The sequence below is a fragment of the Dasypus novemcinctus genome, chromosome 24 (genome assembly GCF_030445035.2).
Source record: "Dasypus novemcinctus isolate mDasNov1 chromosome 24, mDasNov1.1.hap2, whole genome shotgun sequence".
Taxonomy (NCBI): Eukaryota; Metazoa; Chordata; class Mammalia; order Cingulata; family Dasypodidae; genus Dasypus; species Dasypus novemcinctus.
Window position 1 is genome coordinate 37,084,598 of NC_080696.1, and position 20,623 is coordinate 37,105,220.

A 20,623-nucleotide genomic window follows, 5' to 3' on the forward strand; every position below is an offset into this window, starting at 1 on the left:
CTTTGCCTGGTTTATGTTTGGGGGTGGACCAGAGTGGGGGGCCTCGGGGAGCTCAGGAGAACCAGGGCAGGGCACAGGGAGGACACTTGGAAATGGAGAGGAAATCCGTGCGGCAGGAAGCCAGGGGGCTGCTCCGGGGAATCGCTAAACTGTGACATTCCTGACTGCAGACCTGTCCCTCAGGGGCTGCTGCTGGGTTTTGCGGTGATTTTTCTCCTTCTGGAGGTCAGCAAGTCGTCATGGCTGACGATGTCCCCGCAGGCCGCAGACAGGCGCACCTTGCTCGAGGCCTCCCGGGTCACTCGGCTTCAGGGACAGGAACCTCACTGACTTGTCGGTCCCCAGCTGGCAGCTGGCACTTGGAAACGAAAGAGACCTTTCCAGACTCCAATCAACGTCTGCTGCCACCTTCGTCGACAACTGCCGGGCAGTCCGACCAGTCCCTTGGCGGAAGGGCACCTGGGGTCAGCCTGAAGAGGCTCCGGAGGGGACAGCTCTGGTCCAGAGCCTTCTCCCTGGGCTGGAAGGAAGTTGCCACTTTCTCTGATGAAACGGCCTCCTCGGGGCCCCGAGTGCGGAGGCGCCGACGGCTCTCAGAGGCGGAGGGGAGCTGGCGCCGCGGTGCTGCCATCTCAGCACCTGGCATCTTCTTCAAGGTGCCTGGAGGCCCGCGGGCAGCACAGGGCTTGCCCGATGGCGAGCACACAGTGGGGCTGCAATAGCCGACCACACAGTGGGGCTTCAGTAGCCGAGCACACAGTGGGGCGGCAATAGCCCCGAGTGCCATCCCATTTGGCTGACGGTGACGCCGAGGCCTCGGCCCGCGGGTCTGGAGTTAGCGAGGTGGGGTCCCTGGCCCCCCACAGGGAGGAGAAGGCAGAGCTCGAGAGTGGGGGCTCGGAGCCCCAGTTCCCGGTAGCCAGGGGGGAGACCCCGACGGAGGGACCCGGTGGTGAGGAGGGCCCTGCTCTGAGAGGGGTTTCGCCTGTGCAGCGCCACGTCACGCCCCCTAAGCAAACCCCAGGCCGAGGGGCTGGGGGAGACGGGAGTGTCAGGTCCACGGCTAGGGGGGGACAGGGGCAGACACGCCTGGCTGATCTGGTCGGGAAGCCCCGAGGACGGGTTTCCTCTGAGAAGCGTGGAGGGGTAGCGGAGCCCCAGGCAACCGGATGCGGGGCGAGCGTGGGTGGGGGCCGAGGGTGGGTGCTGGCAGCCCTCCCCTCTGCCCCTGCCCTCCCAGGGGCTTGGGGCAGCGGAGACCAGCGCGAGGCCCGATGGAACTTTCGGGTGACAGCTGCGTCCCTGCTCCTGGCGCGTGCACGCGGGCCTCGGGGACCGGGCTCGGCTGGGGGCTCTGCCCCTTGCCCCCACGGTGCCCGCCTGTGGGAATCGTGCCCCAGCTGCTCGAGTGCCACCGTCCCCGCCGGGCCTCCGTGATCCCGCGGGAGTGACTTCCTCCCCCTCTGGCAAGCTTCCTCCCCCCGGAGCTTCCTTCCCCGATGGTCACCTCCAGGCCCGTCTTACTCTCCACCCTCCACACACAAGGTGCTTGAGCGCCAAACTAAGCAAGGCTAGAAATAGGCAGGAAATAAGAGCTCCATTGAGTGTGAGGTTGGACTTTCAGGCCAGACTGCCCTGAGCGGGACCAGAAAAGAGCGGGGGCTGCCCACGGGGGGGGGTTAAGTTTGGCTGCAGACCCAGAAACCGCAAACCGCAGCAGCTAAGCCAAGACGGAGTCCAGGGATGATGCGGTGACTCAAGCTGCCAGGGCCCTGGGCTCCTTCCAGTTCTCTGCTCCACCATCCTCAGGATGTGACCCTGGTCTTCACTGTCCACTATGACTGCCAGAGCTCCGGTCATCACAACTATCTTCCAAGAATGAGGGTGGAGGAGGGGACGACTTCCTTTGAGAGTATTCCCAGGGCTGCCCTCTACTTCCTCCTATAGTCATTGACTAGAATTGAGGCACATCCCCAAAGCCCACTACGGGGCCACTAGGCACATAGTGCTTTAGCTGGGGGCAGTGGACAATGGGACCATGTTACTAAAGTAGAAGTAAAGACTAGAAATCGGGAAGGAACCCACAGTTTCTGCTTTAGATAGGGAAAGGACACTCAAAAGACCTCCATGGAGAACGGTCATTGGAAAGAGATGATTGCTTCGTCTTTCTTCCCAGTGAAGTCTGGGATGGAGGGATTTAATCTGTTGGTGGATTATGAGTGGGGAGGCCAGACAAAATACCAGCTCTCTGCCTAGCTTTGCATTCCAGAAATGATTACATTTTGAGTGTAAGTATGTCCCAGATATTGCATGGGCCATACGTACACTATGAATGATTCATTGTTCATCTGAATTCAGATTTAACTGGGATTTTTCTTTGCTCTGGCTATCCCGGTCGTGAGGGGAGCTGGGAAACCCACAGGTGCTGAAGGAAGGGCCCAAAGTGGGGGTGCCTTGAGGGGACTTGCCCAGGGCTGGGAGCCCCCCCTCGCCCGCCCCTCCCCTAAACTCCCCGCTCCCCTCTTCACTGGCGCTGCTGTAACTGCTGATCTGTAATGAATCCTCTCCCAGCCAGAACACTGGGAGGCAGCAGCATTTATCAAACTGCTGATAAATCACCTATGTAAATCCGTCGACTTGGGATTTACATACTATTCCCTCTATAAATGATTTGCAGAAATTTCTCAGACTCTGCTGATGAATTACATCTGCAGTTACATTTTCTTAAGATTTATGCTCCTTGCACTTCCTTAAAGGATAGTTTAAAAATGTGAGCACAAGGAAAATCAACAGGACAATTAAAAAATAATTTTTTCAGAACAAAAGCTACAGAAGCGGAGCAGAGCAGGAGGTGGCAGTCCACGTGGTGGGAACTGTGTGCCGACAGGCCCAGAAAGCCACAGCCGCTTAGGCTTGGCAGTAGATCGGAGATGAACACGATTGTGCTTGTTATCTCCCAAATCAAAACCCACAAGGACTTACCACTTCCCACCTATCAGGATGGCCACTATTCCCAAAGACAGAGAATTCCACGTGCTGGAGAGGCTGTGGAGAGACAGGAACACTTCTTCCCGCTTGGCTGGTGGCAATGCAGGACGGTCCAGCCACTGTGGAGGACTGTTTGGCAGTCCCTCAAGAAGTTGAAAACAGACTCGCCATGTGGCCCTGCAGTACCACCACTGGGGCTATAGCCAGAAGAACCGAGAGCAGGGACACGAACAGACATCTGCACGTCGATTTTTGCAGTGGCGTTCTTCACGATTGCCAGAAGTTGGAAACAAGCCAGGTGTCCATCGATGGATGAGTGGACAAACAAGCTGGTGAATTCACCCGAGGAAAAGTTAGGCAGCAGTAAGAAGACATGAATTGTCAAGAAGAAGACAACGTGAACGACCCTGGAGGAGATTCTTTTAAGTGAAGCTGGCCAGACATAAAAGGGCCAGTGCCACAGGATTGTGTTATGATGAACCAAATAGACTGTAACATACTGTACGATAAACAACAATTTTACGTAGCCAGGCCATTTAATTGAGAGTTGTATGATTTTATTCAATTGTGCTTGCTTTTTCTTTTGAAATGATTGCTTCTATCTGTAATTCTTAAGTGGACAAGATAGAGTTAGAAATAATCAAGGCAACAGGAAGCCTCTGGCAGGATTGGAGGCCCAGCCGCCATGTCTGACTTTGGTTTCCTTTCCACCTCGTCACGGGCCAGATGGAGACAGCAACCCAGGAGCGCAAGTGGGTCTCCTCAGACCACACGGCCCTCCCCCAGCCGTGTGGAGTTGGACTCGGGGTTCCGTTCATCCCCTTCCTGCTTCTCCCGTGTCTGAGTGTGTGCATTCGCTCCATGTGAAACCAGACTCCGGGGCTCACAGACGTGACGCTGTCCCGGGAAGCCGATGCTAGAACAGATCCCGCTGTGTGGTGAGGAGCCTGGGGGTGGGCCCCAGTGACTAGCCTGGGCTCCCCAAAATGGAAAGGACAGAGCAGCAGGCTCTGAACCCAGCTGGGTCTCCCCCGAACGGGGGCCCAAGGCGCCCGCAGCCTTCCCAGGGAGCTGTGGGGGGGACGTGCTGGCAGAACGGCGTCCAGGGAACAAGACAATCCAGGAGAGGGGATGGACAGACAGCCGTGCAGAGGGACTTTGGCGGGCTTCTGACAGTTGAAGGGCCCAGGGGAAATGACCTCAGGAGGTGACCTCACTTCCTTGGTGACAGAACTTGGAACCCTGGTTACCAGGCACCCAGATTCCACAGGCAGCCCCTTCCCAGCTCACTTGGCAGGAGACGCTCGAGAGAGCAACATGTTCCCCTGCTGCGTTGCGCGACCCCGAGGCTCCAGCCTCAACCAAAGCGGGAATGAATCCCATTGCCATCGCTTCCGACATTGGCTCCGGCCTCAGCCACGGAGCCGCTGTCCATCGGCACCCAGGAGGCACCCAGAGGTGACACGGGGTGGTCCAGGGGAGCCGGTTGAGCACAGGCCACTGCTGTGCTCCTCCTGGGCAGCCCCACGTCCATCCTCTTCCCAGGCTGTGGGGGCGTGGACAGGGGGACCACCGTGGGCAGGAGTGGCTGTCAGGGTTGGGGACCCGGAGGTCCTTCCCTGTCCCCTACCAGGTCATGGGTGGGGGTGGGAAGAGGCAGCTTGGGGACATCCATGTGGACCATGTCTATCCTGAGCCTCGAGCTCCCCTGTACTCTCCACCGGGCTCGGGGGAAGGCAGAGCCCACCTGGGTCTGCCCTGGGTCCCGGCCCAATGGAGGCCAGCTAACCCTGCAGGGGAGGACAGGCCCCTCGCTGATGCCCCTTGGCCCGGCCGCTGGGCACTGTGTTCGCAGAGCTCCACACAGGTGGTCGGCGAGGAGCTGGAGGAGGGGCTGGTCTACACTGTCTCTCTGAGGAAGGTGATGGTCCATCCGGGCACTGGTCAGGGCCGGCGCTGGTTCCAGGTGAGAGCAGCCGACGAGTGGGGGGCCAAAGCATCCGGGGAGTGCCCCGGGGCCGTGTTCCACCCTGACCTCCCCTGCACGCTCTTCAGGACTTTCCCACCCTAGTGGCCCCATATCCTGCTTCCCGAGGAACCTGGGACTCCACCAGTCACCCAGCACCTGCCACTCCACAGATGGGGAAGGTCCCTGCACACGTGGAGAGGGGCGGGAGAGGGTCTTTAGCGCAGGATTCCCGTCAGGGCCGGCTGGAGGGTGGGCGTGCCGCAGACACGTGCGCGTCGTGCTGCTGTGTTTGCGAGTCCCCTCCTCGGCCCCACGTCCCTGGCGGCATCTCCGTGACTGTCCTTGCCCATCTGCTGCGAGCCGTCCAGCTCTCCTGCTGAGGAGGGTTCTCGCCGTCTCCCATAAGCGCCCCCTTGACCATCCCGGGTAGGAGCAGGGCCTGCCTCGGCTGCCCAGGATTCCAGGAGGGTGGCGGCTTGAGCAGCCTTTCGGCCTTCAGGGCTGCTGGAGCTGAAGGTCCTGTCCCAGGGCCCTGCCGGCTCTGCTGCCCTGGACACCACCCGCAGCCCCCAGGCAGTGGTCCTCCCGGCCCCGGCAGAGGCTCCAAAAAAAGGGCCAGCTGGGCAGAGGACACGCAGAGCTCCCTTTCTCCAGCGTGGGCCAGCTGACCTCGCGGAGGGGCAGCGGCGGGGGACCACTGGCTGTCTTTGGGGGAGGCGTCCCTGCAGCCCCTGGCCCTGGCCTGGCATTTCCCTTCCTTGTCCTGAGGTGGGGCTGGGTGGCCCACAGCATCCCCTTGTTCCTCTGGTCCCGGGACGGTGCAGAGAAGAAGGTGGTCTCCTGACCAGGAGGGTCTGCAGTTGCCCAGGGTCTGCTCAGACCCTCGGCCCTGCAGGGGCCTTTCTCCCCCAGGGACCCTCCAGGCACCCACCCTTTCAGGTCAGGGGCCTCGCCTCTCAGGTGCTGGCTCCCCTGCGGTTCCGTGTGGAGGCCGAGGACCTTTCTCCACTAGGGCCCGCACGGCCCCTCGCAGGACGTCGCTCAGGGCTCGGGGCAGCAGGTGGGCCCTGGCCCTGCCCACTGGGTCCAGGCGCCGCGTCTGACCACACTGCCCCCTCTGTCCCACCCCAGAGGAAGAACGAGGGGGCCCTCGCGAGGGAGGAGAGCCACACCGTGCGCACGGTCAAGTCCGGCCGCTGGGAGGCCCTGGCAGAGCACCTGGTGCCCGCCTTGCAGGAGGGCGACCTCGGCTACGTCCGCACCTTCCTGGGGACCTACCGCGTGTTCGCCTCCACCGAGCAGGTCCTGGAATGGCTGTTCCACCGGTGAGCACCTGCCACACCCGCCCCCTGGGCTGCTGTGCCCCCCAGGCGCTGGGCGTCTCAGAAACACCACTGCACCCGCTGGCCTCAGTTTCCTCCTTGGGAAGGGGGCGTCCTGAGGTCCAGCCCCCAGGGCTGATTGTAGGACAGACTGGGAGGGGCCGTGGGAAGGGCCGCCCCGAGCCTGGCTCCCAGATAGGGCGGCTGGAGGTGCAGGGCTGCCCCTGGGCAGGACTTCCCTCTGCCCAGGGAAGAGGCTCTCGGCCTCGCCCCTTTTGGACCCAGTTTTCTCATTTCTCAGGGAGGTCTGCGAGCTCTTTTGGGCCTCCAACCTCGGTGTGCTCAGAGCAGGGATCCCTGTGGGCTGCCAGGGGGCTCCAGGCCCACCCCGGGTCTGAGGAGGTGCCACTGAGGGCTCCCCCTTCCCCTGGTAGCCAGCACGTGTCTACTCGGTGCACGCGCTCCCTTCGGCCTCTGGTTCATGCAGCGGACACGGCAGACCAAAGACCCTGCCTTCCGGGGGCCTTTGGAGGGAGGGCCGCTGGCAATAGGCCGAGCCATCTTCAGCAGGGGGGACACTCAGCCAGCAGCTGTGACAGCCTCACGGTCTCCCCTAGGTATGGAGGTGACCTCGGTGGGAAGGGTGAGCCTCCTGGATGCCTTGACGTGAAAAGGTAGGTGCACCTTGGGTGAGGACGAGGGGCTCTCGTGCCCAGACCCCATCATGGGGAGTCGGGTGGTGGGTGGCGGGGTAGGACTGGGCGAGGTTTGGGGCCACGTGTCCTCTGTCCCCTGGAGGGCTGAGTCCAGAGGGCTTCCCGTCCCCTTGCCAAGGAGTAAGGAAGCTGAGGTGGCGTCCTGGGGCACTGTCTGCACAGGAGGCCCGGGGGCTCATTCCCGAGAGAAACCCACCCATGCTCCGCCACCTCCCAGTCCCCAGGCCCCCGAATACCACCTCACACAGACCCCCAACGGGAGGTGGTGTGCGGCCTGCTGCCAATCTGCCTGGGACCTCAGTCCTGTCTGCCTCCTGCAGGGGTGGCGGGGACAGCTGAGTCCCCATCGGGGCGGGAGGGGGGCAGTGTCCGTGGGAAGGGGAGACACACACGACACCAGGTGGAACATGAGGCAGCTCCTCGGGCAGATGCTCCTGCGGGGGGCCACGAGGGCCTGGGGCGGGAGGACGGGCCCTGCCCCCTCCGCACTCACCTGGTGCTGAAGCTCCTACTGTGTGTCAACACCAGGCTGTGGCCAGGCCAGTCAGAGCCCTTGCTGTCCTCGTGGACTTTCTGTGCAGTGCGAGGGTGCCTGGGGGCAGCGTGGAGGGCAAGGCCGGCGCCTGACCGTGCTGCCTCCCCTGCCCTCAGCACCCTCTGTGCCCTGCTGGGCACCTGGATGGACCAGTACTGGGAGGACTTCCTGCAGCCTCCGGACTCTCCCTGCCTCCAGCTGCTGGCGGCCCATGCCCAGGAGCACCTGCCGGGCTCTGGCCCGCAGTGCCGTGTCGCGCTTCTGCTTGCCCGGATGAGACACCCGGAGCCCACGGAGGCAGAGCTGGAGGGTGAGGGGGCCTGGGGGTGGGGTCACATGAGCTTGTGGGCTGGGGCTGGGATTGCACCGCAGAGGCAGGAGCCAGCAGAGGCTGCCCTCGGGCTGCGAGCAAGGCGGAGCCCCAGACATGTCCCCTGGGGGCCTGCAGGCGGGAGCACTTTCCTGGGCAGGCTCTTCCCCTCGAGGTAGTGGGATCTTCTCTGTTTTGGAATGACATTCAGAGCCATTCACGGTGGGGAAACTGCCTCTTGTCCAGCTCCTTTGTCAGCTCCAGAGCCACCGATGCCTCCAGTGCGACCGCCAGTGCCAGTTCCACCCCCTGCGTCCGACACAGGTGCAGCGCCAGAGTCGGCTCCATCACCACCCGGACTGCCAGCTGGCGAGGTGGCGCCAGCGCCTGCCGTGCAAATAGAGCCTGACGCCTTCCACGCCGTGGCACCAGCTCCTGAGCTGCAGGTGGCTCCAGCACCACCACAGCTGCCCCCCGCAGAGATGGGGCCCGTGCCCTCCCTGGAGCGCGACCATCCGACCTGCTCAGCCGGAGCACCTGCTGAGGAGCCGCAGGCAGCTGCAGCAGCATCAGGAGCAGGAGCTGCAGAGCCGGGGGCAAGTCCAGCTCCACCTGCCTCGCCGCCGCTCCACGGATGGGCACTGCCCGCTCTCGAGGGAGAGCCTGCTCCTCCAGCAGCAGAAGCGCCGGCTTGCGAGCTGGAGGAGGCCTCGGGGCCACCTGCACTGCCACCTGTGGAGGGAGCGACAGTGCCCCCTATGGAGGCAGAGCCGGCCCCATCTGCAGGGGCAGCCCCATCCGCACCAGCAGTTGGCGAGGGGGAGGCGGTCCCACCGCCACCTCCAGTGCCGCCTGTACAGGTCGCTCCAGTGCCCACTCTGCAGCTCCAGCCGATTCAGGCACCTTCAGGAGCAGCGGCTCTCGAGGGGGAGGAAGGTCTGGTGGCAGCACCTGAGCCACGGCCAGAGCTCAGCTCAGCAGCAGGGCAGGCTGCCCCCCCACAGCCTTCCTGCCCCTGGCCCGGGCCCTGCGGGGACAGTCTGCGTGAGCAGAAGCCTGAGCTCCTGGCTTTCCCTCCCGAGCTGGTGGCAGAGCAGCTGTCGCTCATGGATGCGGTGAGCAGCTGAGCTCGGCAGGAGGGAGCTGGGGGGACCTTCCTCCCAGGACCTGCCGCCCCAGCCTTCCCCACCCTGATCCCGAATCCTGGGATCTGGGTCCAAACCCTGGTCCACTGCCAGCCTTGTTCCCTGGGTGAGTTCCTTGACCCAAGCTTGTACTTGGGCCTCTGGAGAGGAGACCTAGGATACTAGCCGTCCCTGCCACACGCACTGCTGTGACGATGACCCCGGCCAGGGTCCTGAGGGCCCGCGGGATCTGAGCTGGGGGCGGGCGTGGCCGGCTGACTTGCCCTCCTCCCCAGGAGCTGTTCAAGAAGGTGGTGCCCCACCACTGCCTGGGCTCCATCTGGTCCCAGCGCCACCAGAAGGGCAAGGAGCACGTGGCGCCCACCGTGCGCGCCGTCATCAGCCAGTTCAACCGCGTGGCCAACTGCGTCATGGCCACCTGCCTCGGGGACCCCAGCATGAAGGCCGCAGACAAGGCCAGGGTGGTGGAGCACTGGATCGAGGTGGCCAGGGTGCATGCCGGGGCCCTCTCTGGACTCCTGGAGCCCCTGCACTCTGGTGGGCTCTCGGCCTCTGGGCCCTGCCCTGTCTGGAGCACAGCCCTCCTTCTTCCTCACGTCCCCCCAGGCTCTTCCTCAGGTGGAGCTTGGGGGTCCCGCTCTGGGGCCCCGGCTCGCCCTCAGGGGTTGCGTGGGGGTCTCTCATCCAGAGGGGGAGGTCAGCCAAGAGGGCTGGCACAGGAGCAGGGCACGCTCAGACCACCCCTCACGGCCCATTCTTTCTCCCTCCCCAGGAGTGCCGAACCCTCCGCAACTTCTCCTCAGCCCACGCCATCCTCTCCACTCTCGAAAGGCACATGATTGGCTGTCAGAGGAAGACATGGGGGGAAGTTTCCAGGTGGGCAGGTTCTCTCCAGGGGACTCCGGGGGGACCAGGGGCCCCGCGGGAGGCTGGGCATCACCCTGCAGGGAGCCTGGAGGCAGCGGGACCCGGGCAGGGGCGGGGTGGGCTGGGGCGCCAGGTCTCGCCAGGTTGAGGTCAGCTGTTGCGCGTCAGCACTGGTGCCGGCCGCGGTCAGGCTCAGAGTCGAGCCAGATGAGAGCACGTCCAGGGTGCGCTGGTCAGCAGCCCGCTCTGTCCAGGGGACAGCTCCCCTGTCAACACCAGCCACTCGTCAACTAGGAGTGGGGGTCCCCGCGGTGCCCGCCTGAGAGCTTAGCTCCCAAGCCCACGCTGTCCTGCTGTGCTCGGAGCTGCCCAGTTTCAGCACCACCCACCCAGGCAGTCCGGGTCCCAGGACCTGGCTACGACTAAATGGGCTGTCCCCTGGACGCTCCTACCCACTCCCACCTTTCTCCTTCCTTCTTGCCCTCCCCCAGGGACAGCTTCCGCCTCTTTCAGACACTGTCTGGGATTGTCTCCACTGAGATCAACGCCTCCCAGCGCAGCGAGCTGATCACCCAGGTGAAGAGCAGGCGGGGGGCCAGGGCTCCGGAGGGGGGCTTGTGAGTGTTTCCCTGGGTGTTTCTTTGCAAACATCCTGTCTTGCCTCTTCTGGAGGAAGATGAAGAGGGCTCTGCCTGGTTCGTGGGCAGGTGGGGGGCAGCTGCCAGGCCATAGGCCGGGGTTAGTGCTCGGATGCGCTCAGGGGGGCTGGGATGTTCCAGGGCGAGATGATGAGCCGGCAGGAAGAGAAGTCTCCATCCACGTGGAGGGAGACACCTGTCCTCGGCGCCCCGAGCGCATCCTTCCTTGGGCCTCCGGCGGAACGGAAGCACGAGCATCCAGCGGCGCCGCCCTCACGGTCAGCTGGCTGGGTTGATGGGAGAAAAGGAACGTGGCTGAGCATTCCCGGTACTCCGAGCTGGAGAGCGGGATGGCCAGAGCGTCTGTGCCACTGGCGTGCACCCCCAAGGCCTCTGGGCTCCTGAGAAGGGGTCAGGTCTTTGTGGTCACGTCCCAGATGTCCACACAGGCTCAGGGAGGCCAGGCCGCTTGCACCAGGCCCCCAGGCACCTCCGGCACGTGGTGGTAGCAGATTTCCACCTGCCCACTTGGTCCAGGCGTCCATGGCCCCGGGGACACTGACCCTGAGCCACTCAATCCTGACAGGACAGGAACCCAGAGTTTGCAACCCTGGATGCCAACCCCAGCAGAGCCCAGAAGCAGCAGCAGCAGCAGCAGGAGGGGTTGGGGGTGGCTCCTGCCAAGGGGACAGGATGGGTGGCCTCCAAGTCAGGGTGGGGCCCTCCTCCCAGCCATTCCTCCTGGGCCTCTGAGCCCGGGCAGCCTCCCTTCCATGTCTGTTCCCCTGGAAGCTTGAGGGCCGGGAGCCGAGGGAATCCTCGGGGCCTAGTGGCAGCAAATTAGAGCAAGAGCCTGCAAGAGCAGAGGCTGGGGGACTGGGTGGGGCAGGGTGTGGGCTTGGGATGGAAGAAACGCCGGTGCTGGGAGGTGACTGCAGGGGAGTTTGGGGTCCTTGGAGGACAGGCAGGGAACTTCATGGTGACAGCTGGGTGCCCGAGCATGTGCCGGGGTGATGCTGGGTGGTCCTACGAGTCTGAGCCTGTGGGGTTGTCAGGGCGGGGTGTCGGGGGCCCCCGAGTACCTATGCTCATCCCCACCCACTCCACACCACAGGGTGCCATCCAGGGCACTGTCCCATGGCTGGGGACATTCCTCACTCGGTTTTCGCTGGTGGACTCTGTCATGCAGGAATTTCTGGATGTGAGTGAGCTGGGGGGCCGAGGCCACATGGGAAAGGGTCCCCGAGGCTTGGGAGGAGAGGCCGGCCCGAGCCCCGAGCACTGAGCACTGGGCACACTGCATCTCCCGAGAGCCTCCCGGGGACCCTGGAGCTGGGTGCCGTGGACTTGTGGCAGCAGAGTGAGCGCAGGCTGGTCCCGGGGCATCTCTCCACTGTGGTCAGAGGCTGTGCCGGGCGGGCCCTGGGGCTCCCCTGTGGGCCCCACTCCTGCGCCCACAAGCCTGCCTGGGTCCTTGCCTGGTCTGGGCTGCCCTGTGCCCATGGAACCCGCAGTTGTGCTGCGCGACAAGGGCTCAGGGGCGATGGGCACGGCAATGGCTGGGGGCCCCCTGGTGACGGATGTGACCTCTGCCTTCCAGGGGACCACGGTGAATTTGAAGAAGAGGAGGAAGGTGAGCAGGCGGGGCCAGCAGTGCGGGGGTGGGGCTCGGGTGGGGGCTGGACGAGAGAGAGCCTCCTGGCAGGGCCCCCCCGGGCTGCAGGCAGCTTCCTGGAAGATGCTGGGGAGTTGGAGGAGAAAACACAGGGCCGACCCCTCCCTCGGGAGGGTGGGGGTTCGCCTGGTTGAAGGCCGACTTCCTGGAGGAGGCGCTGTGTGAGCTCAGCCCTGAGGGCAGGTAGAGCCCGGAAGGCAGGGCAGGGCTGGGGAACCCAGGGGCCCCGGGCCCTGGCCCACCGGGCCAGCCCACCCGGGCCTCAGCAGTGCCTCCTCCTCCGTCTGACCCCAGGAAGACCAGCTGGTGGCCGAGCTGCAGAAGCTGCAGGCGCTCTGCTGCTACGACTGCCTTGTGCCCGACGGGCGCTTCAGGGCCTGGTTTGAGGCCGTGGAGCAGCTCGGCCAGAAGGACAGGTGAGGCCAGGGGGGCATCAGGCCCCGGTGCGGGCGGGAGCACCCTGGTGGCTCCTGGGCCCGCGTAGGCCCTGCTGCCCGAGAAGGCCGGGACACGCCGACGCCAACTGCTGTGCGGACCCCGGGAGCCTGACGGCCGCCCCCTCTCCTGTAGCCTCCTCCTGTCTCCTGAGTGGGAGCCACCCCCCGAGGCGGCCAGTGAGAGCTTCCAGGCCCAACAGCCCCCGGAAGGCAGCGAGCCTTGCAGCGGAGAGTGAGTTCCCCCTGCAGGGCAGGCGAGGGTGGGCTCAGGGGAGCTCCAGGCTGAGCGTGGGCTGGGGGGGCCTGCCTGCCACTGAGCGCCGGGATCCCAGCTCCACTCCCGACCAGCCCTGGGGCTGGGAGAGTCGGCCCCTCCCTGGGCCTGTTTCCTCCTCTGGGCAACCGGGTGGTGGGGCGTGAGCTCTGGGGCAGTCGGGGGCCACGGGCTCCTCTTGATGGACCTAGGCCTTAGCCGTGTGTAGATTTAGCAGGGCAGTGGAGGTCAGGCATGCCAGGGGAGGCCCCCAAGGTAAGCCGAGCCTCCATCCAGCCTCCAGGGCCCCGACGCTGAGTCCAGTGGCAGCAGCAGCGCCGCCCGCTCCAGCGTCCAGCTCCAGGGCGGCCCTGACCTCAGCGGCGGGGGTGCCGCGGATTCTCCTCACCCGCAAGTGGCTGGCTCCTCCGGCTCTGTGGTGGAAATCCATCTGGACCACGTCCTGGAGGCCCAGGACAGCCAGGAAGCTAAGGTGACTGCCCACCCCTGCTCCCTGGGGGCCCTCGCCCTCCCGCTGCCCCTCCTGTGCCTGCTGGGCCCTCCCCGTGTCCACCAGGGGTGGAGCCTCGTTGAATCGTCCAGACCTTCTAGAGCCTCCCGGAGCTTCTCGAGCAGCCCGGGCTGCCCCGAGGCTCCCGGCCTTCTGCTGACCTCCTGTCCCCCACAGCTGGGGCCGCCGACCTGCACATCTTCTCCGAACGGCTCCACCATCATGTCAGCGTCGGGAGGAACGTTCTCTACCTCCTCCATCCAACCCAGGGCCACCCGGACCAGCCGAAAGCACCGTGACTCACGGATGCGCTACAAACGGCACGTGGGCGACCGCTGCTTCGTCTGTGTCGCCCTGGCCGAGGAGAGCGGCCACAAGGTCCAGAGCATCCTGGTGAGCTGGGCGAGGAGCCGCCTCCTGGGCCGCGGTGGCTCAGGCTGCAGGCACCTGAGCGGTGCCGTGGTCCCTGCCTGCCGCCCTGGAGCAGACTTGCCAGTGGCTGTGGAAGGACAGACGTCCACGTCCAGGGGCAGGAAGAGTGTGTGTGCGATGGCGGTCAGGGCTCAGGATGGTGGACACAGGCAGGTCCGGGGAGGCGTGTGCTTGGCGGGCCGAGGAGCAGCCGCGAGGCCAGGGCTGAAGGAGCAGGGGTCGGGGGGAGGGCTGGGGTCAGAGAGGCATTGGGAGCCAGGTCCCATCAGGCCCTGGAGCTGCCGGACAGAGCATGACTTTCTCAGGAGCCCCTGAAGAGTCAGAGCAGAGCAGGGACAGCAGGAGAACTGTGGCCCCAGAGTGCACGGTGAGGCGGTGGGTGGAGACACCGGCCTGTTAGGGGCTGCTGCTGTGACCCAGAGGGGAGGACGGGGTCCGCCCCAGGTCGGTGGCCGTGAAGGTGTGAGCAGGGCCCAGATCCCGGATGGACGTGCAGATGGAGCCACCCCTGCTCCTCGGCCCAGAGGCTGCAGTGCTGCAGTGGTGTCCAGCCGAACGGGCTGCGCTTCTCTTGTGGCCAGGAGCTGGCGTGCTTGTTCTAAGCTGTCTCTGAGTGGCCCTTGGCCTGAGCCCTGCCTGCACCCGGGCCCTCGTGCTCAAGGCAGCTGCGCTCTAGACCTTGCTGAGCACAGCTGCCTCCTGGAGCCCAGGGTGTCCTGTGGGACCATAGGGTGTCTTCCAGCCTCCTCTCGGACAAACATCTGAGCTTGGACTGGACGTGTGTGTTCTGTCTGGGGTTCAGTGCTCCATGGAGGCCTCCTGGAGGGGCAGGGGCAGGGCAGGGTCCCTCCCCGAGGGCGAGCCCTCTCCTGTGATGGGGACGGAGGAGGGACAGAGAGAGGCCCCGAGGTCACTCCACAGTCCCCACCGTCTGCTGCGAGGCCACCCTTTGTCCCAGGGCTCTGGGAGCCCCTAGCAGTTGTGCAGGCCGAGGAGCCAGGGGTCGGGGCTCAGCCTGCAGGGCAGGGGATTTGGACCCTCCCTTGGAAACACCCTCAAGACAGAGGTGCAGGTTCTTGTAGGAGATGGGGTGAGGAATGATGGGAAAAGAGCCCTCAGTGTGTGGAGTGTCCCCGGGGGAGCAAGAGAAAACAGAGAGGCCCCTGTAGACCCAGCCCCGAGCAGAGGGGCCTCCTTGGGGTGTCTGGCAGCTGCGCCGTGGGGAGCCGGCTCCAGGACCCATGCCCTGAGGCCTGTCGTTGACCCACCGCAGGTGACCGACCAAGACAGGGCTGCAGCCGTGATCCGCAAGGCCCTGGAAGAGCACGAGCTGGCTGGGGAGCAGCCCGCGGACTACCAGCTGGTGCAGGTCATCTCAAGAGATGGCAGTGAGTTGGGGGCGAGTGGAGAGGGCGGGGGCGCAAGGGTGGGCGGGGGCAGCACGCCCCGGGCCGAAGGTGCGAGGCCCCACTCAGGAGGCCCGGTGCGGGGCTGCCCTGGGCGGGCTCGGCAGTCTGGCCCGGGGAGCGCTGGGCTCAGGGGCGTGCGCTGGGCTGGAGAAGGCCAGTTTCAGCTCCTCCATCCCGAGCAGGGAAGGTGGCAGGGCTGCTTGGGGGAGGAGATGACCTTGTGGCAGCTCCACTCTGAGTCTGACAGGTGGGAGTCAGAGTCGCTTTTGGAACAAGGGTCCCGTGCTTTCAGCTGTGTCTCTGCAGTCTTCCCTGGTCATTCAGGGTGTCGGTCAGGTGGCTCCTCTCTGGTCCAGGAGTTGGACTGGGGAAGTTGGGTGCCCGGCCGAGGCCAGCTCTGGTGGGGACACAGAGGGTGGGGTTCGTCCTTGCCCCCGAGCACGGCTGATCCCCCTCTGCCCACCCCGCCAGCGCTGCAGATCCCGGACGACGCCAACGTGTTTTACGCTATGGCGCCCTCGCCCAAGTATCGGTTTCTTCTCCTGAGGAAGACCACGCCCCTGGATGCCGAGGTCAAGGAGAGAGCTCTCTCAGCCCTTCGGGGGAGTCGGCAGAAGGGACCCAGGTTCCGAAAGGGGAAACTGTAACTGGCCCCAGCTGCCCCCCCCCAACCTCAGGGCCCCCTTCCCTTCCGGGTCCACCTGGCCAAGTCGTTCTGCTGACCCCAACCACCGTGGGCCAGGCAGGCAGGCGCTTCCCTCCCCAGCAGCCAGTCTGGGCCACCCCCAGACTCCACTCACACCCCTGGGCCTGTCCTGCCGCTCCAAACATGGCTACTCGGAGGGAGGATCTGCGAGAGATCGTCAAAGAACTTGATTGATATCAACAGCAACAAAGACTATCGATCTAAAGGGGAGGGGCAATACCTACCTTTGTCCTTAGGAGATGTTCCATGTTAAGGTTTTATTATTAAATACTTGTTTCCACCATACCCTGGGAGTTGAGTTTGGTTCTTGCATTACCTGTGTTAATCGAAATGAGATACAGGCTCTCCCAGTGCTCAATCCAAGGAGAAATCCTGCAGAGTCCTCCGTTGATTTTAGAAGGGAGAAGCGACAAGAGCCAGCTGCCCCTCCCCGGGTTCCTGAAGCCAACACGGGCATCCACAGCAGAGAGCATTTCGGTGCATTTCGGGGTTCCACCCGGGGGAGCCGAGAGCACCCAGGAGGACTGTCAGGCTTTAGACCATTCACAAAGACTGTTTCCTGAGCCCGGGCAGGCAGCGGCCGCCTTTCCACCACTTTGGAGGAAGAAGGAACCTTTCCCGCTTCTTGCCTGAGGCTTTGCTTGCACACCAAAGAGGAACTTGTTGTTTTCAAGGGCAAACGATAGGGTGACAGCAGCAGTAGGTAGGGCAAGAATGAGAACACAGCTGAGAATGTGGAATGGAAAGGGACAGAGGAGCAAACGAGGAGGATTCTTGGCTCCAGTGCAAGGGCAGGCAGACCCGGCCTCCTCAGTGCCCCTCAGGCCTCCCGGTCCACGCTTGACCTTGGAGTTCCTGCTTTGCGATCCTCATCCCTGGCACCAGAATTCCTTTTCCTGAGGCAGGGACGGGGGTTGGAGCTGCAGCGCCCCGGGCCCCAGCTGGGCCTCCTTTGTGTCCACACCACCGCTCCCTGTGAGCGAGTGCTTCCCACTGCCGGGCCATTCCCTGTGCGTGTCCTTCCCCCGGAAAATCCCCGCAGGCCCTGCCTCTGCGCGGGCTCCCCCGTGGGCTCTCCTTGCTGGCCGTGGCCTGCGGGAGCACGTGGGAGCTCTCAATGCCAAGACAAGAGCGCTCCTTCCTGGCGGCCAGAGACCCCGCGTGCCCTTTTCTGCGGGTCGAGGGGAAGTTGGGCCATGCGCTCTGAGGTCCACACTCCCCGCCGTGTGGCTGCTGCCTGGCCTCAGGAGGAGTTTGGCTCTGAGCGCTTCAGCTGGCGGGACCCTGGGAGGGCTGCGTCCATCGGTCCACAACTTGGGCTTTGCTGATGTCACGGGGGTGTGCACAGGTCCTGTTGGGGAGGGGGGGTGCAAGTCACAGCCTGCTGGGACCAACAAGCACAGTCTTGTCCTGATTCCCCTCATGGCACGTTCGGTCGCTGAGCGGATCCCTGTCCAGGGGGTGGCAGGCCCTGTCCTGAGCTCCCCGTGGGCTCTAGCCTGGCTTCCCCATGACCAGGAGCTAAAGGTTGAAGCCCTGGCTCAGCACAGAGCCCAGGAGCCTGCACCAGCCTCCCGCCTTCCTCAAGGGAGGGCCGAGAGGCCCCTTCCATCTGGGTGATCAGGGAAAGAGTCACTGATTGCCAGAGGGTTGCTGTGATACCAGTCACAGTCCCCCAGCACTCGTTCCACCCTGGGAGTGGGCTCGGTTCCCTGGGCTCCCTCACGTCCTCTCCTACCCCAGCTGGGGACAGGCTGGACATCCAGTGCAGGGATCCCGTCTGCAAACACAGGGGCCGGGAGGCTGAAGAGGAAGAGGAGGGGGTCGCCTGGCCTTGTCTTCGGCCACACTCCCCTGCCTGCCCCCAGGTGCCCTGCTCCTGGCTGTCCTCTGTGGGTGGCACCTGGGCCCCTTGACCGTGGGGAGGTGGCCAGATATCAGGTAGCCTCCCCCCCTCCCTCTTCACCCCCAGCTTCTCCAGGTTCTCCAAGCCCACCAAGCCCATCAGCAGCATGGCCCCCCCCACCCGGCAGTGTTCCAGGTGCCCCCAAGGTCCACGGGACCAGGGAAGCACGGGGAGGGCTGGTCGCACACGGCGTTGGCCGATGCCTGTGAGCAGAGCCGTGGATGCATCACCCACATGTGCCCTGCAATGACCAGTGGGCATCACTGCCCTGCGTGCAGAGTCCCCCTGGTCGACCTAGTCATCCAGGGCCTGCAGGCGCACACGCTTCCTGATCCTGCGGCAGGAGCACAGCTCTGGAGCCCACCGCTCACACCTGTGGGCCCCTGGGTGGAGCTTGGTCTTGCCAGAGACTCTCCCCGCCCACTCCTACCCGAGCACCAGAACAGAAGTGGAACCGGGCAGCAAGGAGGGAACATTCAGCAGAATGGCGCTGCCCTGCTAACGGGAGCCGCGTCGGCCGGGGAGGCTGCCAGGCAGCGGCTGGTGCAAGGAGCCCCCACCCCGGGGCGGCTGGGGGAGGACGTCCCTGCCTGGAGCCCAGGAGCAGGCCAGCAGTCGGGAGCCGCCTGGAGAGCCGCGGGCAGGAGAGGAGTGGCCAAGCCCGAGGCTGAGGGCAGTTTCCCAGATGAGAGCCCTGTCCTGTCCTCTCCCGGGGTGTGGGCGGTAGGTGTGCCAGCCATGCACCCACACCCCATGCACGGGAGGCGAGCTGGCCCATGCTCTCTGAGCGCACGCTCCCACACTTTATGTCCAGCTCTTCCATATAAAACTGGGAAACTGACACCACGAGACAGGGAGCGAATGGCCCGGGGCACAGTGCCGGGCAGTCCCAAGTGTAAGGAGGGGTTGTGGCTCCAAGCCAGGGCTCCACCCCCCACCCCCACAGGGTTTCCTACCCAGGCAGAAACCTCCAGGGCTTGTCCCAGGGCCAGGAGCCAAGGGCACCCTTGGACCACTTCCCCGGTGGAGCGCAGTCTGGGAAGATTCCTGGGCGGGGGCTTCTCCTAGAAGCAGGAGCTTCTGTTCCTCCCCTTCCTGCTCCAGGTCCCAAGGGACCTTCAGGCACGTCTCTATTTGAAAAGAGAAGGATGAACTCCAGGGCTGCAGTCTCCTTGGATCACGGCTTTGGGCCAATCGGTGCTCTCTCCCACTCGACAGGAGGTGAGTGCCTCAGGCTGCCCACAACCACGCCAGCATTTCCAGTGAGGAGCACAGAATGAATGAGTGGACAGTCAAATGACGGTGCCACAAGATCCCTTGACCCCAAGGCAACAGGACACTCACTCTCCCCGGGCTCCAAGTCCCCCACTGAGACCTCAAGACTCTTTTCTCAAAATGGACTAAAGAAGGACAATTCCAGATGAGCACTGGTCTTTGCCAAAGCAAGCCCAAAGAGATGTTATTCAAACAAAGGTCAGTCTTTGACCATCAATGGTCATGGACCAGGCCAACTCAGGGTGTCCCTGCCCCATGTGTAAGGAGATGCAAACCAAGAGCAGCCCCTTTCCTAGCTGCAGCATCTTCAACTTGAGCTCTTCCTGTCTCAGCCAGAGAGCGATGGTGACAACTGGCTCTGCCTGCTGGGCAGTGGCCTGGTTTGTGGATGCACCGAACCAGGACATCCTTCCTTCAAGGAATGCCCCCTCCACCCAGGGCTTGGAGGACGGCATGCAGCATCACGTCACAGTCAGGGCCAGACCCAGTTGCTCCCAGCGTTGAGATCCCAGCTCTCAGAAAGGGCCCTGCCAGGGCTTTTCTGGCAACTGCGCTGATAGCAGGGGGCAGGGCTTGTCCTGAGCTCTTCATTCGACCTGGGCACAAGCTTCTGCTGGTTACAGCAGCTCCAGCCTTCAGTCCCTGGAGTCAAGCATCTCCACCTACATCTCCATCTCATTCCTGTCCAACGGCTTGAGCGCCTCTCCCTCCTCTTCATCATCCCCCTCCTCATCCAGAGGCTGAAGGCTTTAGAGACCAAGGATCTTGGACATAGAGCCAGAAGCTGAAAACCAGGAAAAGCCAGAGATGGAGAGAGAGAAAGAGAAAGAGAAAGAGAGAGAGAGAGAGAGAGAGAGAGAGAGAGAGAGAGAGAGAGAGAGAGAGAGAGAGAGAGAGAGAGAGAGAACTCAGGAGGCCCAGTGCCATTTTTTGAACTGTTAATTATCCCACCCCTTTAACTGTTCTGATTGCTTATTTCTCCCATTAGTCTCCCAGAAGGGCCCAATGATAAAGTCCTTAGAGAATATCTGCAGCTTCTCCTGGCTTCTGGAGGAAGTCTTCTGAGTGGCAGAATCTTGGGGAGGGTCTTCAAACAGTTCTCTTGGGGTTTATTCATGTCCACGTGGACTCTCTGCTAGGTTCCAGATCTGCCTATTGAGTCTCTATCTTACTAGCCTGCTTCATAATCACTGGCTTTTAATATAATCACAATGTTGTACATACATCACCACAAAAAATTTTGGAACTATTTCATTACTCCGAAAAGAAAATTCCACACCATTTAGCAGTCCTTACGCCACCCTACATAACCACTTATCTAATTTCATCTTTATAAATTTATATTTATATTTTATATAAATATAATCATACAATATATAGTATTTTGTGTCTGGTTTCTTTCACTTAGCATAATGTGTTTTTTTGTCTGATATTAACATCTTGTACTATTAACATACATTTGTTCAGTTTATAAGAAAGACAGTCTTATATATGTGTTTTACCCATATTCATATTTCATGTGAGGTTTT

At 63.0% G+C, this 20,623-nt stretch overlaps 3 protein-coding genes across 3 annotated transcripts; all 3 read left to right on the plus strand.

The window, feature by feature from the left end:
• The first annotated feature begins 4,296 nt into the window (after positions 1-4,296).
• On the plus strand, positions 4,297-8,888 carry LOC131275822 (ral guanine nucleotide dissociation stimulator-like). The gene is made up of 7 exons (XM_058287359.1): positions 4,297-4,446; positions 4,844-4,954; positions 6,089-6,282; positions 6,897-6,953; positions 7,647-7,840; positions 8,087-8,776; positions 8,845-8,888. The coding sequence occupies exons 1-7, from the start codon at positions 4,306-4,308 to the stop codon at positions 8,886-8,888; spliced, it is 1,431 nt and encodes a 476-aa protein (XP_058143342.1). The 5' UTR covers positions 4,297-4,305.
• LOC131275772 (ral guanine nucleotide dissociation stimulator-like) lies at positions 8,781-12,122 on the plus strand. Its single transcript, XM_058286945.2, has 5 exons — positions 8,781-8,955; positions 9,261-9,476; positions 9,758-9,861; positions 10,344-11,691; positions 12,091-12,122. Exons 1-4 carry the CDS (start codon positions 8,947-8,949, stop codon positions 10,471-10,473), a joined length of 459 nt encoding a protein of 152 aa, XP_058142928.1. The 5' UTR covers positions 8,781-8,946; the 3' UTR covers positions 10,474-11,691; positions 12,091-12,122.
• A 935-nt stretch (positions 12,123-13,057) lies between these two features.
• LOC131275823 (ral guanine nucleotide dissociation stimulator-like) lies at positions 13,058-16,198 on the plus strand. Its single transcript, XM_071211820.1, has 5 exons — positions 13,058-13,078; positions 13,160-13,348; positions 13,544-13,759; positions 15,072-15,186; positions 15,679-16,198. The coding sequence occupies exons 1-5, from the start codon at positions 13,058-13,060 to the stop codon at positions 15,852-15,854; spliced, it is 717 nt and encodes a 238-aa protein (XP_071067921.1). The 3' UTR covers positions 15,855-16,198.
• The last annotated feature ends 4,425 nt before the right edge of the window (positions 16,199-20,623 follow it).

What these genes read in the sequence shown, in the direction of transcription:
- LOC131275822 (XM_058287359.1), top strand. Translation starts at nt 4,306, where the DNA reads ATGTTCCCCTGCTGCGTTGCGCGACCCCGAGGCTCCAGCCTCAACCAA. An exon ending in CTGGAATGGCTGTTCCACCG is followed by an intron (nt 6,283 to 6,896) that starts GTGAGCACCTGC and finishes GGTCTCCCCTAG; the next exon opens with GTATGGAGGTGACCTCGGTG. An exon ending in GGCTCTCGAGGGGGAGGAAG is followed by an intron (nt 8,777 to 8,844) that starts GTCTGGTGGCAG and finishes GCCCCCCCACAG; the next exon opens with CCTTCCTGCCCCTGGCCCGG.
- LOC131275823 (XM_071211820.1), top strand. Translation starts at nt 13,058, where the DNA reads ATGGACCTAGGCCTTAGCCGT. An exon ending in ACAAGGTCCAGAGCATCCTG is followed by an intron (nt 13,760 to 15,071) that starts GTGAGCTGGGCG and finishes GACCCACCGCAG; the next exon opens with GTGACCGACCAAGACAGGGC. An exon ending in GGTCATCTCAAGAGATGGCA is followed by an intron (nt 15,187 to 15,678) that starts GTGAGTTGGGGG and finishes CCACCCCGCCAG; the next exon opens with CGCTGCAGATCCCGGACGAC.
- LOC131275772 (XM_058286945.2), top strand. An exon ending in ACTGGATCGAGGTGGCCAGG is followed by an intron (nt 9,477 to 9,757) that starts GTGCATGCCGGG and finishes CTCCCTCCCCAG; the next exon opens with GAGTGCCGAACCCTCCGCAA. An exon ending in ACATGGGGGGAAGTTTCCAG is followed by an intron (nt 9,862 to 10,343) that starts GTGGGCAGGTTC and finishes GCCCTCCCCCAG; the next exon opens with GGACAGCTTCCGCCTCTTTC.